Consider the following 25,077-nt stretch of genomic DNA (forward strand, 5'->3'; position numbering starts at 1 on the left):
TCGGCCTCTGGAGTGCTGGATTACAGGCGTGTACCACCACGTCTGGCTGGAGTTCTCAACCTCTTATTTTTTGCGACAGGGTCTCCCTTTGTAGCCCTGGCTGGCGAGAACTCGTTATGTAGACTGATCTGGCCTGGTACTCACAGAGATCACCTACGTCTGCCTACGCAGCGCAGGGATTAAAGGGGTGAGGTTTCCAGGAAGCTGAAGCCTGCCGCAACTGACGGGTCCTAAACCAGTTGGCCCCGCACCCCCAAACTCAGCGAGGCGGGCGGGCGAGCTCAGACACTCGGGGGGCGGAGCCCGCCGAGCGCACGCGGAAACTAGGTCACAGAAGCAAAGGAGGTTTTTGTGCCGATCTTTACGACACTGTCGTATTCGCTGGGCCCCGGCCGTAAAGCAGGCTCGAGTCGGCCAGGCCAAGGCCGCGGACCGAGCTGCCATGGCGGACATGGAGGATCTTTTCGGGAGCGAAGCGGAGAGCGAGGCGGAGCGCAAAGGTGCGGCGAGCAGGCGGGCGGGCTCCGCGGATGGGCGCACGGGGCGCCGAGTTGCTTTCCGGCCGGAGGCGCTCCACCGGGCACTGTGGTGCTCCCACGCTCTTGCCCAGCGCCCCCTGCATGCCCGGCGGTGCCAGCCTCTCCCAGGAGACGAGCGCGGAGTCTGCGCCTCGAGGGCCAGGGATCAGCCTGGGCTCGTTGGGGGGGGGGGAGCAGTCTGGGGACGGGTGGTCTGCGCCCCGCTGTGCACACCTGGCCGAAGGAGGGGTGGCAGCGGCTAAGTTCACTGTTCATCGGGTCCGATAATGCCCTCCCGAGTGAGACAGATGATGGGGGGACTGCAGATGCTCATGAAGGGTCTGGGGGTCGGATGGGGACCAGGGTGGAGCTGTGCCGAAGGACTGCACGCTGGAGATGAGTGCCCTTGGAGAGCCCGTTCAGAAAATTCCTTTCCTCGTCTGTGATGTAAGAATGGGGGCACTTTGGGGGTGTTGGAGAGAAGTGACAGGAGATTTGGTGAAGAATGAATGGGTTGTATGGTGCATGGAGGTTTTTCTAGCACAGGGGCTAAGAATATTTGGATTTGAGATATGAATAGAAGTAATTAGGAATGAGGAAAGATAGAGACCAACCTCAGAATTCTTGCAGCCCTCCAGGCCCAGATGAGCCTGCATCAATGTCTTTTTCCTCGCCCCTCCCCCCGTTTTTTGCCAACTCCAGTTTATTTGTAATTACTGTAGTGAAGGGAGCAGTAGGTGAAAGTACAGAGAAGAGAACCGAATTCTGCTGTGAGAGCTCTGGTCAGGATCAGTCCGGAATACTTCTGCATAAACTCCCGTCCCACAACTTTTGCTAGGAGTTTTTCCTCTTTGTTTACTCTTGTCTCTTTGAGGCACAGTTCTATGTAACCCTTCCTAAGACTTCCATAAGGGCTTTCATTTCATTCATCCAATCAACAACGATCCCTATAATTTCCTGTTACTTTGCCAGGTGTTGGGAACATAATCATGAGGAGACAGGTTCCCCCTCCCCAGCGTGATTCTTTTTTGATGCACAGTTGACGAGAAGCATTGGTTAGTGAGATGTACCCTACCCTGTAGTGCTTTCCTACAGCAACACAAGGCACAGGGAAGTGGTCTATCGAGATGATTGCAATTCTAAGCTGTTTTTCTGTCTTTTCTTCCTTTTGAAAACTTCTAAGGTCATTACAGTGTTCTTCCATCTTACATAAGTTAGCGGACACTCTCAGGTTTACTTCTGGGTCTGGTGTGCTCTCCTTACAATGGCTCTTGATCTTGAAGTTGGAATGGACATGACAGAGTAGTACTTGGTAGGCCCGCTTGTTTGTCTGCCTTGCCACCCTCACCCCCACCCCGACTCCCGGCCGCCTCCTTCCCTTTCTTTTTTCCTCTTTCTTCACACGATCTGCTGTGTGCATTGCCTTTGTTGGCTTTATATTCCTGAATCTCTTGCCTCAGTGAGTGCTGGTGTTACATATGTGTACCTCCACTCCCTGCTGGTCGTTATTTCATAGTTTTTATTTTTAGTGTAGGTTGACCTTGTGTCTTGTTGCTATCCCGCAGCTAATACATTAGCTGTAATAGTTTTTGTGGCTTCTTTAGGGTTTTCTACATCTGAAGCCATGCCATTGTGATTAGAGACAGTGTACTGTTTCTTTCTCTTACCTGTGTAATTTACTTGCTCTGGTTAGCACTTTCTTTATAATATTGAATGGAAGTTGCAAAAGTAGATATTGTTCTTGACCTTAGAAGGAATGTATTTAGGTTTCTAGTATTACTTATGGTTTATAAACATTGATTGTATAAGGCCAATAATGACATCACTACTTCCATTCCTGACTTTAGTAATTTGAATTTTGTATTTTTTTTCTTTGACAATGACTAAAGGCTTAATTTTGTTAATTTTTTTAAAGAATGAACTTTTAGCCAAGTGTGATGGTGTGTCCTTGTAATCCTAATACTCAAAAGGCAAGAGTATTGGCGGAATTTTAGGTCAGCCTGGTCTGCATATGGGTTACAGGCCAACCAAGACTACAAGAACCCATATGATGGGAAAAACAAACAAAACCAAAACTTCTGGATTTATTGGTTTTCCATTCTTTTTCTTTGTTATTCTCTTGCTGATGCTATTTTGAGCTTTTCTCTTTTTATGGTTTTTTGAGACAGGGTTTTTCTGCATAGTCTTGACTGTCCTAGAACTCACTCTGTAGACCAGGCTGGCCTTGAACTCACAAAGATTTGCCTGCCTCTGTCTCCTGAGTGCTGGGATTAAAGGTGTGTGCCACCACTGCCCTAGGTTAGGCTTTATTTTCTTTTTCTGATCTCTTAAGATATTGATACCTTAAAGGTAGGATATTGTTTGAGATGTTTCTTTTAATGTAGGTGGTTGTAGCTATACCTTTTCTTTTGAGCAACATTGCTTTTCCTTTCTGTCCCCTAAGAAAATATTTTCACTTTCATTCATCTTAAAATAATTTCTAGTTTATCTGTGGTTCATTAAGCCCTTTAAGTTATTAAAAATTTTTTGAAGCATAGTTGCATGCTCTGAAAGTCTGGGTCAGGCTGAATCATGCTAAGGGGTCGTGTTCTTGTCTAGCACATGCCAGCGCTGTTGTCAGCACTGCAAAGTGAAAAAAGATGTGTTTGTTTGACAGTCTTTCTTCCACATTTGAATGCCTGTTTTTGCTCTGTAGTTTGTGAGGAAAAATCCGTTGTGATCCTTACAGAAGATCCCTTTTATCTTGCTGTTTCACGATTCTTTGATAACTTGGTGATATGTTTATGTGTGGATCCCTTTAAGTTGTACCAGTGTGGCATTGACGTTCATTAAACTTCTTGAATGTGTAGACTCATCAAATTCGGGTCATTGTTTCTTTAGCCATGATTTTCTTCTAGAAGGCCATAATGCACATGTGATGTACTTGATGGCACCTTGTACAGTTTTTTCCTATACTTAATGCTTTTAAGCTCTGTTTATTTTTCTTCTTTTCTCCTCCTGCTGCATTTCTGGCACAGGTTCCGAGTAATGGTACCTGTAGCAGAAATGTGGGTCTGTGTACTGCTTTGTGTGGGTGAACTAGGCAGTGAAGGGTGGGCTGGGTAAGGTAAAACATGAAGGGCTCTACATTATTTATTTACTTCAGCTTTTTCAAACAGGGTCTCATGCTGTAGCCTAGGTTAGCCTAGAACTTAACTGTGTAGCTCAGGCTACCCTTGAATTTGAGTCGATCCCTTTGCCTCAGCCTCCTGAATTGATTATAGGTGTGGGCTACTGTGCTTTATTTACTACTGTGAGTTTGCTAAGTTTTCTTAACTGAACATTCTCCTGGTTCTTGAACTTCTTTGCCTCTGGAACATTGAGAAAGTTTTGCCAGTTCATGTTTGCCTTTTATCAAGTTGAGATGGACTTTTAGAGTTCTTTACTTTGCTGACATTACCTTGTGTTTGCACGACCCCCTAGATTCTGATTCCGGGTCTGACTCAGACTCTGATCAGGAGAACGGTGCCTCTGGCAGTAATGCTTCCGGCAGCGAGAGTGACCAGGATGAGAGAGGTGAGTCAGGACAGCCCAGTAACAAGGAACTGTTTGGCGACGACAGCGAGGAGGAGGGAGCCTCCCATCACAGCGGCAGCGACAATCACTCTGAACGATCGGACAACAGGTCAGAGGCTTCCGAGCGATCTGACCGTGAGGATAATGAGCCCTCTGACGGAGAGCAGCACAGTGGCTCTGAGGCCCACAACGATGAGGATGAGGAGGGTCACAGATCAGATGAGGGGAGCCACCACTCAGAAGCAGAAGGTTCAGAGAAAGCACAGTCGGATGATGAAAAGTGGGACAGAGAAGATAAGAGTGACCAGTCCGACGATGAAAAGATGCAGAACTCTGACGATGAGGAGCGGGAGCAAGGGTCTGACGAGGACAAGCTACAGAACTCTGACGATGACGAGGAGAAGATGCAGAACACAGATGATGAGGACCGGGCCCAGCTTTCTGACGATGACAGACAGCAGCTGTCTGAGGAGGAAAAGGGGAATTCTGATGACGAGCATCCTGCAGCTTCTGATAATGACGACGAGAAGCAGAATTCGGACGATGAGGACCGGCCACAGGTGTCCGATGAGGAGAAAATGCAAAACTCTGATGACGAAAGGCCACAGGTCTCAGATGAAGATCGGAGGCATTCAGATGATGAGGAGGAGCAGGACCAGAAATCAGGTAAAGATTCATGGGAAGGTGCGACTCAGTAGAAACATCTGAGTGCAGCCTTGCTCCGTTCTTGTTTCTTTGTAAAGATTTTTTTATCATACTTTATGCAGGTGGCTGTGTTCCCTGCATGCATATCTGTGTACCACGTGCGTGCAGTGCCCATGGAGGCCAGAAGGGGGTGTTAGGTCCCCTGGAACTGAAGTTAGAGCAGGTTGTGAGCCACCACATTGTTGCTGGGAACTGAACCTAGGTCCTCTGGAGGAGCAGCTGGTGCTGTTGACCACTGCACTATCTCCCCATTTCCTTTATTCCTGGGTCCTCTGAAGGAGCAGCTGGTGCTGTTGAGCACTGCACTATCTCCCCATTTCCTTTATCCCCGTCTTTATTATGCTGTTTTTTCATTTTTGTTTTCTCCTTTTATTTTCACCTTTTAAAACTCTCTCTTTCACACACACACTCTCTGCATTCTTCTAAATTTCCCTGTTTGTTTTCACTGTCTTCCCCTTCCATTCATAACTGACTAGGTAGAGAAAAATTTGCTCAGCTCAAATCAACACATTCTTCATACAGGATATGAAAATATTTTAGAGATTGAATTCTTTGTATTATATAAGTCACCCCACTTAGGTTAAGTCTTTCTGGAGTAGAATATGGATTGCTTCATTTCTGTAGGTGACTGGTCATGTTAAATTAGTTTAGTTCAGTCTTGGGAAGCTTAGGTACAAAGGGAGAATTGTTCCTGTAATATCTTACAAGGCGCATTCAGAAACACATTTTGACTTATTTTTTAAAGAAGAGGACTGGATATTTCCCAATATGGGTTTAAATCTGCATAAACTGTGCTTAGGACTCAATAAGTATTTAGTAACTACTTCAGAATAAGATTCTCTGTAAGGTTATCAGAATGTTGAAGCCTTATACAGTGCTGGCAAATTAATTCAAGAACGGGTAAAAGAATCTGCTAGCATTACAGGCATGCACCACCACAACCAACTTTTTGATTTTTTTTCTGTGTCTAGCTTGGGCATGCAGACACACACTCTGTGACTGACTGAGCCACACCTCCACCCTTTGGTTTGTGTGCAGTTTAGTGTTGACATGTTTATAGATTTATGCAGCTACCACCATCATGATACAGGACAACATGTTATGAGACACATTTTATAGCCACGTCCCTTGCCTGTACCTAACCTCATCACCGACTGATCTGTTCTGTCACCGTGCTTTTGTCTCCTTGTGCCTCGGTCTCATCAGTTCTAGGACAACAGGCACTGTCTCTGCCAGGCTAGGTTTTCTTCTTTGACTTAGCCTAATATATTTTATATCGATACAAATTGTTACATGTAGCCTGGCGCAGGCCTTTAATCCCAGCACTCAGGAGGCAGAAACAGGCGGATCTTTGTGAGTTTGAGGCCAGCCTGGTCTACAAGAGCTAGTTGCAGGCCAGGCTCCGTAGTTACAGAGAAACCCTGTCTCGGAAAACCAAAAAAAAAAAACAAATTGTTACATGTATCATACTTTTCTATTTGTTGCTGGACTACTTTGCATGAAGTTGCAGTTTCTCTGTAAGCTTGGATGTGATTATGCACACCTTCTAATTCTGCTCTTTTAGAATCTGCAAGAGGTAGCGATAGTGAAGATGAAGTTTTACGAATGAAGCGCAAGAATGCAATTCCATCTGACTCGGAAGCGGATAGCGACACTGAGGTGCCCAAAGGTAGCTCTTCTATTTCTTTGGTACCCACGTGTAGTTCATGACTCTGTGCTTTTAAACCTTTGTAAACTCCTAAACCTTGACACTGCATGATTCACAGAAGACTGTGTGACCTGCTTCTTTGTTTATAGTTTGAGTGAATTTATCAAGGGGGGCTGAGCCTCTGTACTGTTTGGAAGTGACAGTGTGTTCTTCAGTCGGAATAAGGAGAGTACTGGACTGACTGTCCTTACTGTTCTCAGACAGTTTAATATTAGATGAAGGCGTGAGCTTTGACTAGGTTACAAGAAGAGTTCATTCATGTAAATGCAGGTTAAGGTTGTTGCAAAGGTGGAGATGTACATGTTCATCTCTGTTCTGTTTGCAAATGGCAGGTGGCCACGCAGTGAAGATGTCAGTGTGAAAGTCAGAGCAGACAGAGCTGTGGTAGACGCTTGGGGACGTGCAGCTGTACTACGCTGCGTGGTAATAGGCATTGCTCCAAAGCTCCGAGAGGTTATCTTAAGGCAGACATTTTGAGGGTCACCTGTAGAGAAAAGGAAAGCTAGACAAGATAGCAAACCCTGAGGTTTACTTAAATATCTGCTTAGGAGTGCGCTTTGGAAACAGATGACCTGCTGTGTTTGGCTGATCAGATTTCTTACTAGATATAAAATAGGGTGATGAAGACAGAGGAGTTAGAATTGGTAGGTGGGGTCCATTGTTCCGTTTCGGTCACCAGTGTGTTTTGAGTCTGTACTATATACTGTGACTGTTGTAGGCACTGGGAGCATGGCCATGATTGAAAATCAGCTCCTTTGTAGAACTTGCCACCTGGTGCCTAGGTTTGCAAACTGGGGAGACAAGTAAACCTCACATGTACAGTAGTTGGGTGGTGATACGAGCTAAGAAGGGAATACTGAGGGAGGGGGAAGGCACAGACTTGTTTCTGCTTTACTGTATAAAGAACTTCAGTACTCTGGTCACCTCCACCTTGCTGTCCAGTGATATTTTTGTCCCTTGTCACATCTTTGTAACTCAGTGTCATAGTGTATTCTAGACTATGTCTTTACCAGTTGTTCTAACTGTTGTAATTACAATTTTAAACAGACAGCTGGCTCTCCGACCACTCTTCTGGTTTTCTCTTTTCTTGCTGCTTTGATGGGTACCTCAGTGATGTTCTGTCTATGAGGGTGGGGCTGGCTAGACACAGACATCTAACTCTGACATAGAATGTGTTAGCCCAAATTTGAAGATTTAGCCTGGAAGAAACAACTGGCTTCTAAACAGTAAGAGAAAATAAAAGGATACAGAGATGGAAGAGGAACTGCCTATGCTTGTACCTGTCTCTGCACACATGTGCCACAGTGCCTGTCTCTCTGCATACATACCCCTCAGTGCCCTTCTCTCTGCACACACGTGCCACAGTGCCTGTCTCTGCACACATACCCGACAGTGCCTGTCTCTCCACACACATGCTACAGACCTAGGTTTCTGCCATTTCATGATGCTGACCCAGAACTCTTGGGATGTTAAAGTGAAGACCAAGTGTTAATACTCTGCATCTTTCCTTCTGCACTGAAGACAATAATGGAACCATGGATCTGTTTGGAGGTGCTGACGACATATCTTCAGGGAGCGATGGAGAAGATAAGCCCCCTACTCCGGGACAGCCTGTGGTAAGTCAGGGGATTAGTGTGAGTTGACCCATACTCAAGTGAGACAGATTCTCAGCTGAAGGCTCTCTTTCTCCAAGAAGTTTCTAACTACGTCGTCATATGGAAATACAGTGAGTGGTTCCAGGGAGGCGTAGATGTGACTGCGGCTACCGTGAGATGGTGCTGGGCCTCACAGGCTGAGAGCATGGGGACCTGGCGTTTAAGAACCTTTCACTTTATTGTTTTCCTTACTCATGCAAAGTGTGCTGTCTTAGTAATTCTTCTTCCATTCCTTTCCTTTTTATTGGAAACAGGGCCTTGCTATGTAACCGCAGCTGGTCTCGGACTCACCATGGGGTGCTAATCTTCTCTGATACCATTAGCGTGGCTGCATAAGTGCTGACTGAGTGAACACTCTGTCCACGAAGGTCTGGCAGATCCTAGGTCACAGTGCTCTGTAGCCACACAGCCAACCGTGTCTTGCCTTTCCTGAGATATTTTGCAGATAGATGAACAGTGCTGATGACTGAGGGTGCATTAGTCCTAAGATAATATCTTACTATGGTTCTTGCTGGGCATGGCAGCTCATACTTGTAATCCCAGTACTTGGAAGGCTGAGGATTTCTGTGAGTTTGAGGCCAGTGTGGGCTATATAGTGAGTTCTAGGCCAGCCTGGGTGACAGAATGAGATCCTGTCTCAAACAAAATGAGAACAAAGGGAAAAGCAAACAGTGTTTCTTGCTCCCTTGAGTTATAAAATGTGGAGTTGATCTTGGGCCGATGCCCACTCCCCACAGCTCTGACCTTCTGCCTTCTTGCACTAGGATGAAAACGGCTTGCCTCAGGATCAGCAGGAGGAGGAGCCAATACCTGAGACGAGAATAGAAGTAGAAATCCCCAAAGTAAACACTGACTTGGGAAACGACTTATATTTTGTTAAACTGCCCAACTTCCTCAGTGTAGAGCCCAGGTAAGGAAATCAAGATGTCTTCTGAGTGTTGACTAGAAATATGTGGGTATTAACCTGGTGGTGGTGACACACACCTTTGATCCCAGCACTTGGGAGGCAGAGGCAGGCGAATCTCTGTGAATTAAAGGCCAGCCTGATCTACAGAGAGAGTTCCAGGACAGCCAGGGCTGTTACACGAAGTACTGGGATCAAAGGTGTACACCATCACCGACTGGCTGCAATCTGATGCTCTTATGAATGAGGGGACACCTGGTCTCCAAGACACTTGGTACCTACTGCATCCCACCAACACTGCAGTGAGAAGCAGACCTGCTGGCACATTAGGACAACAGCTATTCAGCTATTGGTGAAACAATGCTGGTGGGGACGCCTAAGTTAACTCTCAAAGTCTTGGGTGATTTCCATGCTTCACCCCAAGGAAAAGGATGTGACCATCTACAGTGTATGTGCTCTTGTCTTTGCAAGACTCCTAGAATGTGAAAAATTGATATTTTTTTTTTCTTTTAGACATTGTCTCACTATGTAGCCCTGGCTGAACTGGAACTCACAGATCTACCTGCCTCTGCCTCCTAAGTACTGGCATTAAAAGTATGTGCCACCACATTGCTATCTGGAATGTTTAATCTTGTTTATAATATATTTCAAATAATATATAATAGCATAAAAATTTTTAATTTTAGCATATTTTTAATGCTTTTAAGTTGAGCTTCAAACTGAGCATTGTAGTTTTTTTAAAGTTAGGATTCTTGATATAATGGGTTGTGGTAACTATAACTACACCATGGCAATGCTCTTTATGAAATAGGATTAATAGTTTATTTTAAAAACCTCTTGTAGGCCTTTTGATCCTCAGTATTATGAAGATGAATTTGAAGATGAAGAGATGCTGGATGAAGAAGGGAGAACCAGGTTGAAACTGAAGGTACCATGCAGTCTTTGCTTCCCTCCTATAGAGTGAATCTGGGGACACCAACCTAAGTCTTGAGCTCTGAAGATGGTTTTTGTGTCCCTTGTTCTATCAGCCAGATTAACCGTCTGTCTTCTCAGAATTCTTTTGATGCTAGGGATTGAACCTGGGCCTCTGCACACTCTTTATGGAGCTGCATCTTTGGTCCCTGACATGCTGCCTGGGGGCTAAACCTAGGCCCTTGCAGGTTAGGCTTTTTTGAAAATTGAAGGCAGAGTCTCACTATGTAGCCAAGTTGTCCTTAAACACGTGGTCTTCCCACCTCCACTTCCTGAATGCTGGGTCACAGGCATGACTCGGGGTTGAGCTGCTGCATTTCCAGTTGTACCATCTTCACCACATGCAGCAGCTTCCTGAGTGTCTGTGTGACATTGCTGAAGATGGACCCTGTCTAGGCACAGGTGTCAGAGCTGTCAGTGACCACTGTAGAAATGCGGACCAAGTAAGAAAGATGAAAATGCCAATAATTTGCTCAGGATCATTCAACTGGTAGGTTTAGCCTGATAGATGGTTTGGACTTTTATGTGCTCTGCCCTCCACTGTCTTGGCGCTGCAGGCTCATGTATCAGTATTTGCTTGGTATGCGTGTGTATTGATTCAGAGTTAGCAGTATTAGTTTCTCATGGCCATTTTAGTGCCTCTGACTTCTTTTTGCTGCTTCTCATTATTTTCATCATTTATATAAATTAATGTGGTAGTTCTTTATTCCTTATTCATTTTAGCAGTTTTCTATTTTCTGTCATGGTGCAGCAGAGAGTATCAGTGTGCTCACTGTACATTCCAGTGTGCACCTCATAGTTTAGACATCAGTATTTTGCTCTAAAACCTCAAGTGCTTCAGAGTACAAAATGTCTGTGTTTATTAGGTAGCTCTCCTTCAGAAGCTTGGGATATGATGGAAAGTGACCCTAGATTTGTTTCTTGGGTGATGGTTGAGACAAGGTGAACAGGCTTAGAGTCAATTGATGGCTGAGTCAGGAACCAGCTATGTGCTCTGTGAGGTTCTGTGTCTTTAGAAGTACTTCCATGTGCTTCCTTCCTGTAGAATGAGACTTCATAGTGTGTCCTCAAAGACATCTTTCAAATGTCTCAGTTGCTAATTCCTATGCTGGTTTGAATGAGAATGGCCTGCATAGGCTCATACAGTTAAATAGTTGGCCCTCAGCTGGTGAAACTGTTTGGGAAGGATTAGGAGATGTGGTCTTGGAGGAGGTGTGTCCCTGGGAGTCGGTGAGATGTGAGCTCTCAGCTACTGCACAGAGTATTACTGTCTACCTGCCGCCATGCTCCCTGCATGATGGGCATAGCTCTAACTCTGAATCTGTGAGCCCCAAATTAAATTCTTTTTTTTTTCTTTTTATAATTTGTCTTGGTCATGGTGTTTTCATCTCAGCAATATAAAAGTAACTAAGACAATACCTGTATATATGTTCGTATATTTATATGTAGCTAACTGCTTTAGTTGGGGTTTCTATTGCTGTGATAAGCACCGTGACCAAAAGCAAGTTTGGGAGGAAAGGGTTTATTTTATCTTACACTTTCATATCATAGTCCATTGTTGAAGGAAGTTGGGGCAGGAACCCGGAGGTAGGAACCGAAGCAGAATCCACTGTAGAATGCAGCTTACAGGCTATCTCCTCATGGCTTGTTCAGCGTGCTTTCTTAGACAACTCAGAATCACCTGCCCCAGGGATGGTACTGCCCAGGGTGAGCTGGGCCTCCCATATCAATCATTAATCAAGGTAGTACCACAGACTTTACTACAGGCTGATCTGATGGAGACATTTTCTCAATTAATTCTTCCCGAATTATCTCTAAGTTGACAAAAATCAACTGGCACACTAACCTATTGTACATAAGAGAGAAAACAGGAATAATAATAGATTGTTTTACCTTAATTTCTTAAATTTTTAAAAATTACATATATTTATCTGGTGTGTGTGGTGTGAGCACTCACATGTCCATGTTGCACATGAACTTGGGATATTTCCTTCTTGTTTCCATCTTCTTTTTCACCCCAACCCTGCCTCTTTAGACAGCGCCTTGCCTTGTAGCCTAGGCGGGACTGAGATCCATAGTCCTCCTTCTGCAGTGCTCCTTCCGTAGCGCCCCACATGCTGGGAGCACAGACGTGCACCACAACCCGTGGGTCATTCTGCATGAGTGTATTTTCCACTTTACTGCTATTTTAGTATGTTTCCGGGATGTAGCACGATCAATGCATGTATTTAATGTGCTGTGTTCTCCTGGAAGGACCATCAAGTTTTTAATTTCTGCAGCAGTGACTTATTTTCTAAATCTGTCTGGCATTTTTCCATCCTGCAGGTGACAAGTCCCCATATGTGTGTGGGAAGAGGTATTATTGGTTCCTAGGTCCATGGTGCTATTTCCTCTACATATGTGTCTACCTCCAAAGTTCTCTTTGGAGTTCAAGCTTTGTCTCCTGTACCTCAGAGCTTCTCAGTTTTAAATGCTGTGGCTGTGAGCTACCATTGTCATACTAGCAGCTCAGAAATTCACTTAAACACTTATATTTTTCCTGCTTTTAATTTATTACAAGAGGATTTCACTGTTGCCTGTTTTTCTGTCATTTACCTACTGTGCTTATTCTGTGACTGCATGTCTCTCAAGGGAGTACCACTAGTACCGTTTCCTAAGGCTCTGTATTTTGAAACAGGTAGAAAATACAATAAGATGGAGGGTACGCCGAGACGATGACGGGAATGAAATTAAAGAAAGCAACGCTCGGATTGTCAAGTGGTCAGATGGAAGGTGAGAGCCGCGTGCCGGCACTGGGCACCCAGACCAATGGAGAGGAGAGAACTGTGGACTCCCGACCGTACGCGGGCCAGCTCTTGTTAGAGAACCTCCACTAGTTACTCCTTGTGGTTGCATAGGAAAGCTGAGAGAAGCGATAGTTGGAGGTGTTCGGGCTGGTAGGAGTCGATAAACTAATGTGAGTTAGGAATCTTAGCTCCCTTAGCCCCATTGCATACTACTCACACGTGAGGAAAAGTTCCTTACCTGGGAACGGGTAGAGGCAGGGCCTGAACCACAGCAGGTGTGACTTCAGGGAAGTCATTTCCATCACAGTGTCTCTCCTCCTGCTGAACCACAGCAGGTGTGACTTCAGGGAAGTCATTTCCGTCACAGTGTCTCTCCTCCTGCATTTTGAATAAAGAGGGAAAAGTGGTTGGATCACACTTTTAGGGAAGTAAAGTTGTAGAGTGAAAGCCTTTAGATTTTAACATGCCAAATGATTTTTCTCTTCAGCATGTCCCTGCATTTAGGGAATGAAGTGTTTGATGTGTACAAAGCCCCACTGCAGGGAGACCACAACCATCTGTTCATAAGACAAGGGACTGGGCTGCAGGGGCAGGCTGTCTTTAAAACGAAGCTCACCTTCAGGTAAGTGCTCTTAGGAACATTGCTTGATTTTGGTACTTGGTCCCTGTGGACTCCGCAGTACAGTCCAGGGCTGGTTCTTGCTTCTGGAGGCTGAGACTTAAAGGACAGCGAACGTGCTTTCTCGGGAGCCAGGTCGTTCAACCGGGTTTACACGTAAAAGAGAATGTCGGTGTGTGAGTTCTAGTGGCTACTGTCCTCCAGGAGAGCTAACGTGCTTGTGTCTGTGCTGGTCAAATGGACCCTCTGTTTTCAGTAAAACTGACCTGGAGACATGGGGTAATTAGGGCTTGTATATGCTGATGTCAGAGAAAAGGCATGGAGTTGGGGGTGTGGATGCTGGAGCTGTCCCGTTGCCTGGTGCTGTTGTGTCCAGATCTTTGTGGGAATGTGTCCCCGGCAAACCCGGGCACCCCGGCTCTGGTGAGGGTGCTGTGCTGCTTTCTTGTTTTGGTTTTTTTTTTTGTTTCTCGAGACAGGGTTTCTCTGTGGTTTTGGAGCCTGTCCTGGAACTAGCTCTTGTAGACCAGGCTGGTCTCGAACTCACAGAGATCCGCCTGCCTCTGCCTCCCGAGTGCTGGGATTCAAGGCGTGCGCCACCACCGCCCGGCCATGTGCTGCTTTCTTGAAGATAAGCAGACCCCCGTCCTGAACGACAGTCTGGGGGGCACCACTCAGAGCTGTTCAACTGGGCTTTGGGATTGGGCCTACGTCTACTTCTACTTGTGTGGCTTCGGACGGCTTCGTTCTGTGAGGTCACCTCATGGGGTAGACGGGGAAGGTCAGATCCAGGGGGACAAAGCACAGTGTCCGTCAGCCCTGCTTGAGCCTGGCTGTTCCTGCCGTTCCTGCCTCGGGTGACCATGCTATACAAGTTTCTTCGCCCCAGTTTCTCTTTTCCTCTGTTCTTGTCTCACTGAGCTAGATAAAGTCCACGGCCCTCCAAGTAGAATATTCGGTTTTATGGTCTTGTCTACTTCTTTGAACAGAAAGTGGCTGCTGGTTTTGTGTTTTTATGATGTGGGTATGACTGGCTCACAAATATATTGATAAACAGTGGGGAATTCCTGTTCATTTCTCACAGGCCTCACTCTACAGACAGTGCGACACACAGGAAGATGACTCTGTCACTTGCAGATAGATGTTCAAAGACACAGAAGATTAGAATCTTGCCGATGGCTGGTCGTGACCCTGAGTGCCAGCGCACAGAGATGATTAAGGTATGTTGGGTAAACTTCATCCGGGAATAGTTTTGTGTATTAAGAACAGACTGTAGGGACTGGAGAGATAGCTCAGGAGTTAAGAGCAATGACTGCCCTTCCAGAGGACCCGGGTTCAATTCCTAGCACCCACATGGCGGCTCACAATTCTGCAACTCCAATTCCAGGGGACCCAACACCCTCACCCAGACATATATGTAGGCACATAATTTTTTTTTAATTAAAAGAAAAAAAATAACAGATTGTAGCCAAGTGGTGGTGCATGCCTTTAATCCCAGCACTTGGGAGGCAGAGGCAGGTGGGTCTTTGTGAGTTTGAGTCCAGCTTGAGCGAGTTCTAGGATAGCCAGGACTATATAGAGAAACCCTGTTTTAAAAAGCAAGCAAGCAAGCAAACAAAAAGAACATATTGCCCAAACTGTGTGTTTATCTGTTCATTATGTCTTATTGGACTTCCCTTCCCTCTTCCAGTGGCATGGGCCATGTTAATTTACTAAGCATATACTAAACAAAGAGATGCAGGGGTAGTGATAAACATATGCAAGCTTTTGGGTTCTTCCCCAACAGGGCTTGAAAGTGACCACCTGAGTTTTCATATATCAAACACCACTAAATCATCTACACTAGTTGGTCCTGTCGGAGCTCAGTGGGCAGACTCAGGAGGAGGTGCAGCGGTCCGAGTGAAGACCTAAAGTGGAGTCTCACAAGAGTTGTCTGAGTTTTGTTTTGTGATGCTGAGGTTTAAACCTAAAGCCTGTGGTTCATAGATTGTGAGTTCTGAGTCAGCCTGGTGTATGCTAAGATCTTGTCAAAAAAGCAAGGCAAGAAATTTATTCCACTTAAGCCTAACAACCCAGGTTTAATCCCCAGCACCCACATTGTGAGAGGATAAGACCAGCTCCCATAAGCTAGCCTCTGACCTACCCCCCCCAAGCAAAATAAATAAAATTAATTAAAAAAAAATGTTTCGAGACTAGAAGGTCCAAGAATAAGGCAACAGTGGCTGGTGAAGGACTTCTTGCTACATTCAGGCATGGTGGAAATCCTGGTGATGCAGAGGGAGCAAACTCGCTTCTGTAACAGCCAGTGTCTTGACAGCCCATCAGTCCGTTAGGTTATCAGTTAACCCATGAATTAACTAGCTAGGGACTAAGTTTCCAACACATGAAATTGGCGTCACTTTCAAACCATAGCAACTGGTTTACTTGCTTTCTCACAGAAAGAAGAAGAACGCCTGAGGGCCTCCATCAGGAGGGAGTCGCAACAACGCCGCATGAGAGAGAAGCAGCACCAGCGGGGCCTGAGTGCCAGCTACCTGGAGCCTGACCGATACGACGAGGAGGAGGAAGGCGAGGAGTCCATCAGCCTGGCAGCCATTAAAAACCGTTACAAAGGGGGCATTCGAGGTGAGTGTGGCGTAGAGTCATGTCACCTTGTACACGAGCTTACTGCCGGCCGTTGGACATCATACAGAGTCAGTGTCTTAAAGATATTGAGCATTTCCTGCCAAGTTTGTTTGAGGCTGTCCTGGCAGGGTAGGACCCTCGTGGCTCTCTTTCAGGTGTTTTATTTTTGGAGGTTTTCCTTGGACAGGTCCCTTTTCCCTGTCTCCTGGGCGTTGGGTTTATAGTCGTGTACGCCACATCAGGCCCCTTGCAAACTTACCCCTTGTCCTTCTGATTTCCACTTTGAAAGGTTGACGGTTTTTGTTTTCGTTTTGAGAAAAGCTCTCATGCTAGTCCAGGTTGTTCTCAAACTTTCAGCAGTCTCCTGCCTCAGCTTCTTTAGTGCTGGTATTCCAGGCATAAGGCACCTTTCTCAGCTAAGTTGCCAGTTATCAAGAACACGTTACTGAGACACGTGGTGCTTTCTTTTGCCTTCCTGCCTACTTTTCTCTAAGCTGTGTTCTGCAGCTTCCTCCTCTCAGTGGTTTTAGTTTGCATTTATAGCACATACTGAATCCCAGACAAACATGTTCTCTTTGATCTCTGTAGTGTTCTGATGTATTTGCTCACTGATGAAACTAATGGCTCAGAGCTGTCTGTAACTCTAGTCCCAGAATTCTGTGCCTTCTTTTGGCCTCTGCAAGCACTAGGCACACACATGGTGCACAGACATACGTGTAGACAAAACACCCACACAGTAAATAAAATCAGTAATGTATTAAAGAAAGAAAGAAAGAAAGAAAGAAAGAAAGAAAGAAAGAAAGAAAGAAAGAAAGAAAAAGAAAGAGAAAGAAAGAAAAGCAGACTCAGAAGCAGCCAGGATGACTGGAATCTCCCTGCCTCAGCTTCCCGAATGTGAGATTGCAGGCTGTGTCACCATGCCCACCTAGTTTTTCCACTTTTTTTGTTTGTTTGTTTGTTTGTTTTTTTTCCACTTTTTAAGAGTGGTATTTAAAAGGCTCCACAGCCTCTTTGAATTTCCTCAGTGTCATGTGAAATAAACGCTCTGCTAATGGTACCGAGAACCCGAGGGGAGGACTGAACAAGGAGTGTGCTTGGTGCTCATGCCAGTACAGAGTGAACGAGTGTGCCTAAAGCCACTTTGCCCACCTCATCAGCTCTGAGCATGTAACCTCTCAGTTCTGAATGTCATTTGCCGTGTCTGTAAATTGAGAAATGAGGTCTGCAGATGCTTTGGGTTGTGTGTGGCACTGGGTAAAAAGTCAGGGCTTAATGCCTGTTAGGGAACTACTGTACCCCTGGACTTCACTCCAGCCCTTCCCTAGTTCCTTCCCTAGTTCACTCTGACAGAGCTGTGTAACCAGATGTCAGTCATACATACCATAGTATAAGGATGCAGATGACCTTGCATCCTATCCTGGCTGTGCTCAGCTGAGTGATACGTTCTACAGACACATAAATTCCCTTTTATCTGACTTTTCTTGCAGGACTTCATGTGATCAGCTGAATGCTATAGAGCCTACCTATTTTGAGAACTCAGTACAGCAGCCTTTTTCATTTTGCCAATGCGAATTCATCACAAAAAATCTTAATTGTAACATTTTTAATGTAGCATATTAGAGATGCATTCAAGGATTATGGTATATAACATTCAGCTCAGTAGAGATTAAAACCAAGTAGATGAGTTCAGTGGTTCCCAGGAGAGCAGGATATTCACCTAGCAAAGCTGGGAAGGCAGTATATTTGGAAAGAAAAGGTCTGGCTCGTTTTTGCATATTTAAAACTATAAGAAAATTTAAACTGGGACTGAGAGGCTCAGTTGTTAAAGCACTTGCCACGCAAGTATGAGGACTGGAGCTCAGGTCCCCAGACCTGTGTGATCTGGGTACCTGTAATTCAACTCTGGAGGGTAGAGGTGGGCAATCCCCAGGGAAAGCTGCTGCATTGGTGTGCTCTGGGTGTGATAGGGAGACCCTGTCTCACTGAGGAAGATGCAAGAACGACTGAGGATGACTCCTGACATCAGCCTCAGGCCTCCATATGCATGTGCATACATGTGCACCCTTGTGCACACACATGTATCACACACACTCAAGAAAATGGAACCATAGAAATTATTTTGTTCCTCAGTGGAAAAGTACAGAGAGAAGAGAATGAACGGTATTTATTGGAAGGCAAATTCAGGAATGAATAGATTACTGTTGATGAAAATGATTCCATCTAATTCCTTCATTTTCAGAGGAACGCGCTAGAATCTACTCCTCGGACAGTGATGAGGGCTCGGAAGAAGACAAGGCTCAAAGACTGCTCAAAGCAAAGAAACTCAACAGTGACGAGGTAATCCACATGTACTGAATTCTAGGGTTCCCTTGTTCTCAGGGCTCAGCTCCTGGCATGACAAGGAGCTCTGAGACACACAAATGAGTTCTCCATGAAGGTCCTAGTCCACAAGGTGCATGGGGTGAGGCCCATATTTGGGTAAATACTCACTCCTTTCATGAGGCTCTGCCTTTGTCCTGCTTGCTGTTGTGTGACAAAGATTTTCCCTGGGGAGACACACAAGTCTACTTACCTCAGAGAGGGACTAACTCATAACAGACCAAAATACGGATACCACCAAAGTCCAGTTTGGAAAACCAGTAAGTTCTTTGGGGGTTACTTAAAAGAATATGGGGGAGGGGTTACTTACGTGATCAGAAATTACTCAGAGACAGCGCCATCACTAAAACCCACCCCAGCATGGGTGACAGCTCACAAAAGATAGGAAGTGGGAGCCAGGAGCTCAGCCTTCAGGCAGCTCCACAGCTGGGAGAGTATCCTTTTCAGGTGCCTCGGTAGTTCTAAAGTTCTTCTAGCAGCTCGGCTTCTTTCTACAAGTTGGTTTGGTCTCAGAGTCTTCCTGGCTTCCAGGTAGCTGGCCTGGTTTTAGAGTTCTCTCTGCTTGTCTGAATTCTGTACGCAGAGGCTGCTTGTTCGTTTGCTGACTGCCCAGACCTGAAATAATCACACAGAAACTGTATTAATTGCAATACTGTTTGACTAGTAGCTTAAGCCTATTTCTGGCTAGCTCTTACCCATTTCTATTATTTTATATTTTACTACAAGGCTATATTCTGCAAAGCCATTGGCCAAAAGCAGCTTCTTTATTAACCAATGGCAATAAAACATTCATAGCATGCAGAGGGAAATCCCACATCACCTCCATTCATCTCAGAGTCTTCTTTGTTGCTCAGCTTTACTTTGTCTTTTTTTTTTTTTTTTTTTTTTTTTGGTTTTTCAAGACAGGGTTTCTCTGTGGCTTTGGAGCCTATCCTGGAACTAGCTCTGTAGACCAGGCTGGTCTCGAACTCACAGAGATCCGCCTGCCTCTGTTTACTTTGTCTTGAGTGGGACTCTCAGCTTTTATTTACTCCGGTAGGGACCTGTAGTGAGTTTGGTCAGTTTCAGGTACTTCCTTGAGCTATTTTGAGTTGACCTTCCTGGTGAAGGAACTTCCTGCAGGACAGAATATTTCAATCCTAGAAGACTGTTGCACAAGGGTAACCTTCTAGAAACCCTCCTGATCTTGGGGTTAGCATTTTGGCATAGGAATTTTGGGACATAGACTAGAGCATCTCCTACTGTTTCTGTTGACTATATCTTAGGATACCGTATTTTTTGTACATTCTATAATGGAATGGTTTTGATTTACTGAGCTGATAGCCAGGGGCAAGGGGCGTTTTTATTTATTTTTTTTTAAGATTTATTTTTATTTGTCTATGTGTATGAATCTGTATGTGTGCACTTGTATGTGGGAGCCCGCAGCGGCCAGAAGAGGGCATCTGGTTCCATGGAGCTGGAGTTACAGGTTTATAAGCAACCTGACATGGGTGTTGGGACCACATTTGGGTCCTTTGCTAGAGCCCGCACGTGCTCTTATCCTCTGAGCCTTCTCTCTAGCCCCTCCACAGGAATTTCTGATGCCTAGATTGATTAATTTCTCCAAAGATGATTTTTTTGGGGGGTTGGTTTTTGGAGTTGCATGTAGTTAAAGCAGGCCTTGAACTCATTGTGTAATGTGGCTGGCTTGAACTCCTGGTCGTCCTGCTGGTGCTGAGATTACAGGCATGTACAACCAGGCCTGGCTGATTTATATGTATCTCTGGAAGGTACCCTGAGCATCCACTGCCTAGGACCTCCTGAAACTGCATTCTCTGATTGAAATCTTGCTGATTTGGCTGTGAAGCCTGACAGCTAGGTTTGCTGTGTGAAACCCGCATTGTAGAAGGAGAGGGCTGACCACACCAGATTGTCCTCTGACCTCTGCATACGTGCTGTGGTACATATGTACCCCTTACACACACACTCAACACAAATAAATACTTTTTGTAAGTTTGTAGACTCCTGGCTCAGAGAAACAGTGCTAGGCTTATATCCTGGTCCATTTTTACACTAAAGACTTTTGACCCTTGTCTCCTGTTCTGCCCACCTTGTAAGGCATAAAAGCCAGTGTTCATGGTCATAGTTCAGTGTCTATGTGGAGGAGCCTGTTCTAGTGCCCTGCTTTTCCTTCCAGCTTTCGCTTAGTTTTGGCCTCCAATGATGCTTTTGTTTTATTTTACCCATCATTACTCGCTGTTTTCAGTGAGAAGCTGTTCTCAGTACTGGTCTGCCATATTGCAGGAAATGGATATCTTCCTGTTTTGCTTTTGAGCTATTTTAATTATTTTGGCTGTTACGAACTCTTATGTGAAACAAAATTATGTCCTCAGGTTAATGTTGATTACCACATTTACTATTTCATGTTTTGGGAGTAGCTTGCTATAGACAGAATTTGTTAGCATTATACTGCAACATATTTGTTGTGAATTAAATGAAATAGCATCTTAATGGTGCGTTTACAGTGTGATGAACAGTTGGCAAATGGGGGCTCATCCAAGCAGATGCTTAATCCTTGGCAAGCAGAGCCGTGAAAATCGAGAGGTGCCGTGGAACTCTTTATTCCCAGTAAGAGATGCTTGTCTGATCTCCTGCTGGAAAAGTGCAAGCCTTCCGGCTCTCTTATAGAAGCTCCTTTTCTGGTTGGTCTCCCCCACCCCCCCAGCACTTTCTCAGTCGCTTTGTGCCCTCCCTGCCTTGCCTGACAGCCAGCGTTTCACCTCTGCCTCCAGCTTTGCTATGCTTCTTCCTATCGCTGCAGCTCAGGTCATGCCAGTGGGTGACAAGGACTGAGAGGAGCCTCCTGCTCCGCTCCATACCCCCAAATTCCAAGAACCTGGCTATTCATCTAAGATGTGGGGAGCTTTTGGATGTCAGGATACCCATATGAGGAGCCAATGCTATGCTAGAACCGGCTTTGAGGGTAAGGGCAAGTCTAGATTACCCAGACATGGTGTTTCATACCCATAGCCCCAAGATTTGGAGAGGCTGAAGCAGGAGACTACATAGTGAGTTCCAGGCCAGCTGTGCTATGGAGTGAGACCCTGTCTCAAAAAAACAAAGGTGGAAAGAAAAGATGATCATCAGCTGCATCGCTGAATTTGGTTGCTGCCCATACTTGCCAGTTCCCATTGCATGCCTTGGGGCAAGTCGGCTCACTTCTCTTATTCTTCTGTTGAGGCTTATGCTTCTGCCTGGGAAAGTTACTGTATGTAGTAAATACAGATAGGAGTGTGGGAACAAAGTGACATCTAGCTCAGCAGGAAATGCTGCCTTTCCTTTCCCAGCCCAAATGGAGAGCAATGCAAAGGAGAGTACTTTATCCAGCTACTTCATTTTACAGCCTGTAGAACACTTTCTTTTCTTCCTTCAAAGACAGTGAGACAAGGTGTGTGTGTGTGTGGTGGGGCACTTTCTGTCAGCTCTCTGTCCCCAGGGGCTAAGAAAGGGAAACACTGGGTTCAAGGATTGACATGGAACTGGAAAGCAAAGGCTCATGTGAGATGTCAAACCTCTTTCTCACAGCAGGCTGCTTACTGAGAAGAGTTAGTACAAGGGCCTGGTCCTCTCTCTCCCCTCTTCTGCGGCTCCTTTCTGGAAACCACAGCAGCCCTGCCTATGTCATAACCTGTGATCTGTCCATGTATGTAGGAACCTGTGTTCATGACTACATTATCAAGCATCAGTTCAGTCTTAATGTTTTGTTGCTTCACAGATTTTTGGCACGGGGATGTATATATACTTCAGCTTTGTTCAGCAAGGCAGCTTAGTTTCTGAAATAGTTCTGCACGCCTAGTTTCATGAAAGAAGGTCATTCTGAAGGCTCCATTGTAGATGGAGGGGGTGGTTCCTGTGCTGTGCTTGCTTGCAGCTTCTGGGGAGTCAGTCTTGGCAGGCTTTCCACCAGTGTTTACCCCTGAACTGGACCTGGTGCTGTTTATATCTAGACTTCCTTGGGAGAGCCTGACCTCGGGCTGTTGCTAGACCTTGTCCAAGAGGTTTTAGAAAAATGTTATACATGTTGAGAAGTACCACGGCAGTTCTTTCAGCCACTCAAATCTAGTCTCTAACAATAAGGAATTTTAGAGCTAGCACCGAACGCTGCTTATGTGCTGGCATGTAATGTGTTTGCAAGATTCTGCAGTGGAGCAAAGTCAGTGCTGCCTTTGCTGACGGCCCAGAGAGGATTTCAGTTTGCTCTTGGCTGGAGAGTGGGGAAGGAGGTCACATCCTGGGGACAAGATCCTTCCAGCAATTGGGTCACTTTACTGCCACCAGCTAGCATGTATATAGAGAAGGACTTTCATGTCCTTGTATGGGTTCATAAGTTTCTTGAGCCCTCTGGTGGCACTCCCAGTCTGTAGGAATACATTTGGGATAAAAAGGCAAGAAACAAGTGTTGGCTGTCATTTTGTTATCAGATGCCAGCTAAGGAGATCACAAAAAACGTGGGAATGCCAGGTTGCATTTTGCATCTCGAAACATTCTTTGGCCTTGTCTGACTAGCTTTCAAGCCGTTAGTCTGTCCACTACACTTGATTTTGTGGTGCTAGTAACTGGGTCAGGGTCTCTGTCATCCTAAGCAAACAGCCTGCCTCTGGGCTGTGTAATCCAGCGTCATCGATTCTTTATCTCTGGTGAGGAGTTGGTTTGTGAGAATTCTGAAGGGTCAGTCAACGGCAGAGTTTATTGAAGGAGTGTTGGCTTAAATGTGAGGCTGAATTCTGCCTGTCGAAGTTATTTCTTAGAAAGCTTCCTGAGTTCTGTTCCTATTAGAGGGCTGTGCAGGATGATTTAAGTTGTGCTAATAGAGTCTGTGCTTGTATATAGTCCTCTGATGTCTTTAAATATTTCTCAAAAACCTTTACGATGTGGGTTTTTAATATATCCAAACAAAAATTACTTTTAAAAAATTGACACTGAAATAATGAATTCTACATTGGGAAAATAAGTTGAATGCTGAGAAAGGAGAGATACTCTTGATGAAATACTTGATCATGGGAAAATGCTCCCGCAGGACAAGTGAACCTTCATTCTTTCATAACTAGATTAAGACGCCGCGTGTGTGTGTGTGTGTGTGTGTGTGTGTGTGTGCGCGCGCGCGCGCACAGTGCCTGCTGAGTCATCTTACTGGCCAAGGTGAACTGTCTTTGAGTCCTAACCTTTTCTAGGGCGGACCTCATTGCCCATCTCCCTGTGGCTTTCTGTGCCTACAGTGGTTTCCCTGTACAAGACCATCTGCTGGGCTTGAATTCTGCAAAGCTATCTTATTTTTTGTTTGTTTGAGAGAATCCCATTTGTAGACCTGGCTGGGGTGGAACTCACTATGTAGACCAAGCTTGTCTGCACCTCACAGAGATCTGCCTGCCTCTGCCTCCCAAGTGCTGGAATCAAGCGTGCACCCCCATGCCCTGCTTGTTTTTTTTGTTTTTGGTAAAAATTTGGCCAGGGGCCATGTTAGTCTTCCTGTATCATCCCAATTTTTAGTACATGTGCTGCCAAAGCAAGCACCTGCAAGATTTTTTATAAGTTACTTTAGTGGAGAATCATTAACTCAGATAAACTGCCATAGAAATGTTCTCTTTTGACTTTGAGGCTATAAACTGTTTTATTTGTTTAGGAAGGTGAATCTTCTGGAAAAAGGAAAGCAGAAGATGATGATAAAGCAAATAAAAAGCATAAGAAGTATGTGATCAGTGATGAAGAGGAGGAGGAAGATGACTGAATCAACTGTGAATGCATTTTATATATTTATTGTACAGCTTGTCTATAAATACGATGTAAACATGAGTTATTTTGATGGAGATTAATTGATTTGTGTTTGTGAAAATTTAATTGTAATAAAACACTCTAAAAAAGCAAGCCCGCATGCTTAAGGAATCTGCTTTGCTGTTGAGGTGGGGCCAGCTGATTTTGCAAGCATTTTCCAGGATCCAGGTCGGGTGAGTTTCTGCCGCTGTTTGCCACCCCATCCTCTCATCCTCTCGTCCCTCACAAAGAAGCCTCCTGGCATGGCGAGGGCAAGACAGAGCAAGGCCTTCTCCTCCACACAGAGTTCAGAGAGAACAGGAAAAACCCCTAGAAGTTAGTTCTCTAGGTCTGCCCTCACAGAGGATCACAAAGTTGGTTGGCTGTAAACAGTAACACCTGGCCTGGAGAGATGTCTCAGTGGTTAGAGCACTGGGGGCTCCCCTAGGGGGTGGGGCTTGATTCCCAGCACCCACATGGCAGCTGACAGCCACTTGTAATCTCTGTGCCAGAGAACCCAGTGCCGCCTTCTGGTCTCCTTGGGCACCAGACGTGTACAGGCATACATGCTGGCAAGACACCCAAATTCCTAAAATTCAAAACAGTAGAAGTGAACTCTGACTTTTGGAGAATCTGAAGGCTTGAAATCAAGGAGAGCGCAGTCACACTCCCTCCTCTCCTTTCCTTCAGTTCTTTGGCTTGTGGTATGACACCTGCATGTGGTCAACATGACTAGCTGGCTTGTGCACACTTCCAGATCTCTGTTCTCATAGGACCAATTTAAGCCAGCATGGCTTCATGTTATCTGATTATATCCCAAGGAAAGTCACATTCTCAGGTTCTGTGTAGATAGGAATTTTTGTG

At 45.3% G+C, this 25,077-nt stretch overlaps 1 protein-coding gene across 2 annotated transcripts; it reads left to right on the forward strand.

Moving 5' to 3' along the window:
* The first annotated feature begins 394 nt into the window (after positions 1 to 394).
* Positions 395 to 24,321, forward strand: Leo1 (LEO1 homolog, Paf1/RNA polymerase II complex component). Of its 2 annotated transcripts, none has more exons than XM_057768551.1 (12): positions 395 to 500; positions 3,981 to 4,739; positions 6,343 to 6,447; positions 8,008 to 8,102; positions 8,906 to 9,051; positions 9,889 to 9,973; positions 12,695 to 12,789; positions 13,291 to 13,425; positions 14,507 to 14,642; positions 15,861 to 16,047; positions 18,287 to 18,384; positions 24,086 to 24,321. In XM_057768551.1, exons 1-12 carry the CDS (start codon positions 443 to 445, stop codon positions 24,188 to 24,190), a joined length of 2,004 nt encoding a protein of 667 aa, XP_057624534.1. In that variant the 5' UTR covers positions 395 to 442; the 3' UTR covers positions 24,191 to 24,321. The 2 variants fall into 2 exon arrangements, with proteins under 2 accessions (XP_057624534.1, XP_057624535.1); XM_057768552.1 differs by having other exon boundaries at positions 24,090 to 24,158.
* Positions 24,322 to 25,077: the final 756 nt, after the last annotated feature.

Source organism: Chionomys nivalis, chromosome 4 (genome assembly GCF_950005125.1).
Source record: "Chionomys nivalis chromosome 4, mChiNiv1.1, whole genome shotgun sequence".
Taxonomy (NCBI): Eukaryota; Metazoa; Chordata; class Mammalia; order Rodentia; family Cricetidae; genus Chionomys; species Chionomys nivalis.

Excerpts from the sequence above, each read along its gene's own strand:
- Leo1 (XM_057768551.1), top strand. The coding sequence starts at position 443 with ATGGCGGACATGGAGGATCTTTTCGGGAGCGAAGCGGAGAGCGAGGCG. Across the intron at positions 4,740-6,342 it reads GGAGCAGGACCAGAAATCAG|AATCTGCAAGAGGTAGCGAT; the intron begins GTAAAGATTCAT and ends CTGCTCTTTTAG. Across the intron at positions 9,052-9,888 it reads TTCCTCAGTGTAGAGCCCAG|GCCTTTTGATCCTCAGTATT; the intron begins GTAAGGAAATCA and ends AACCTCTTGTAG.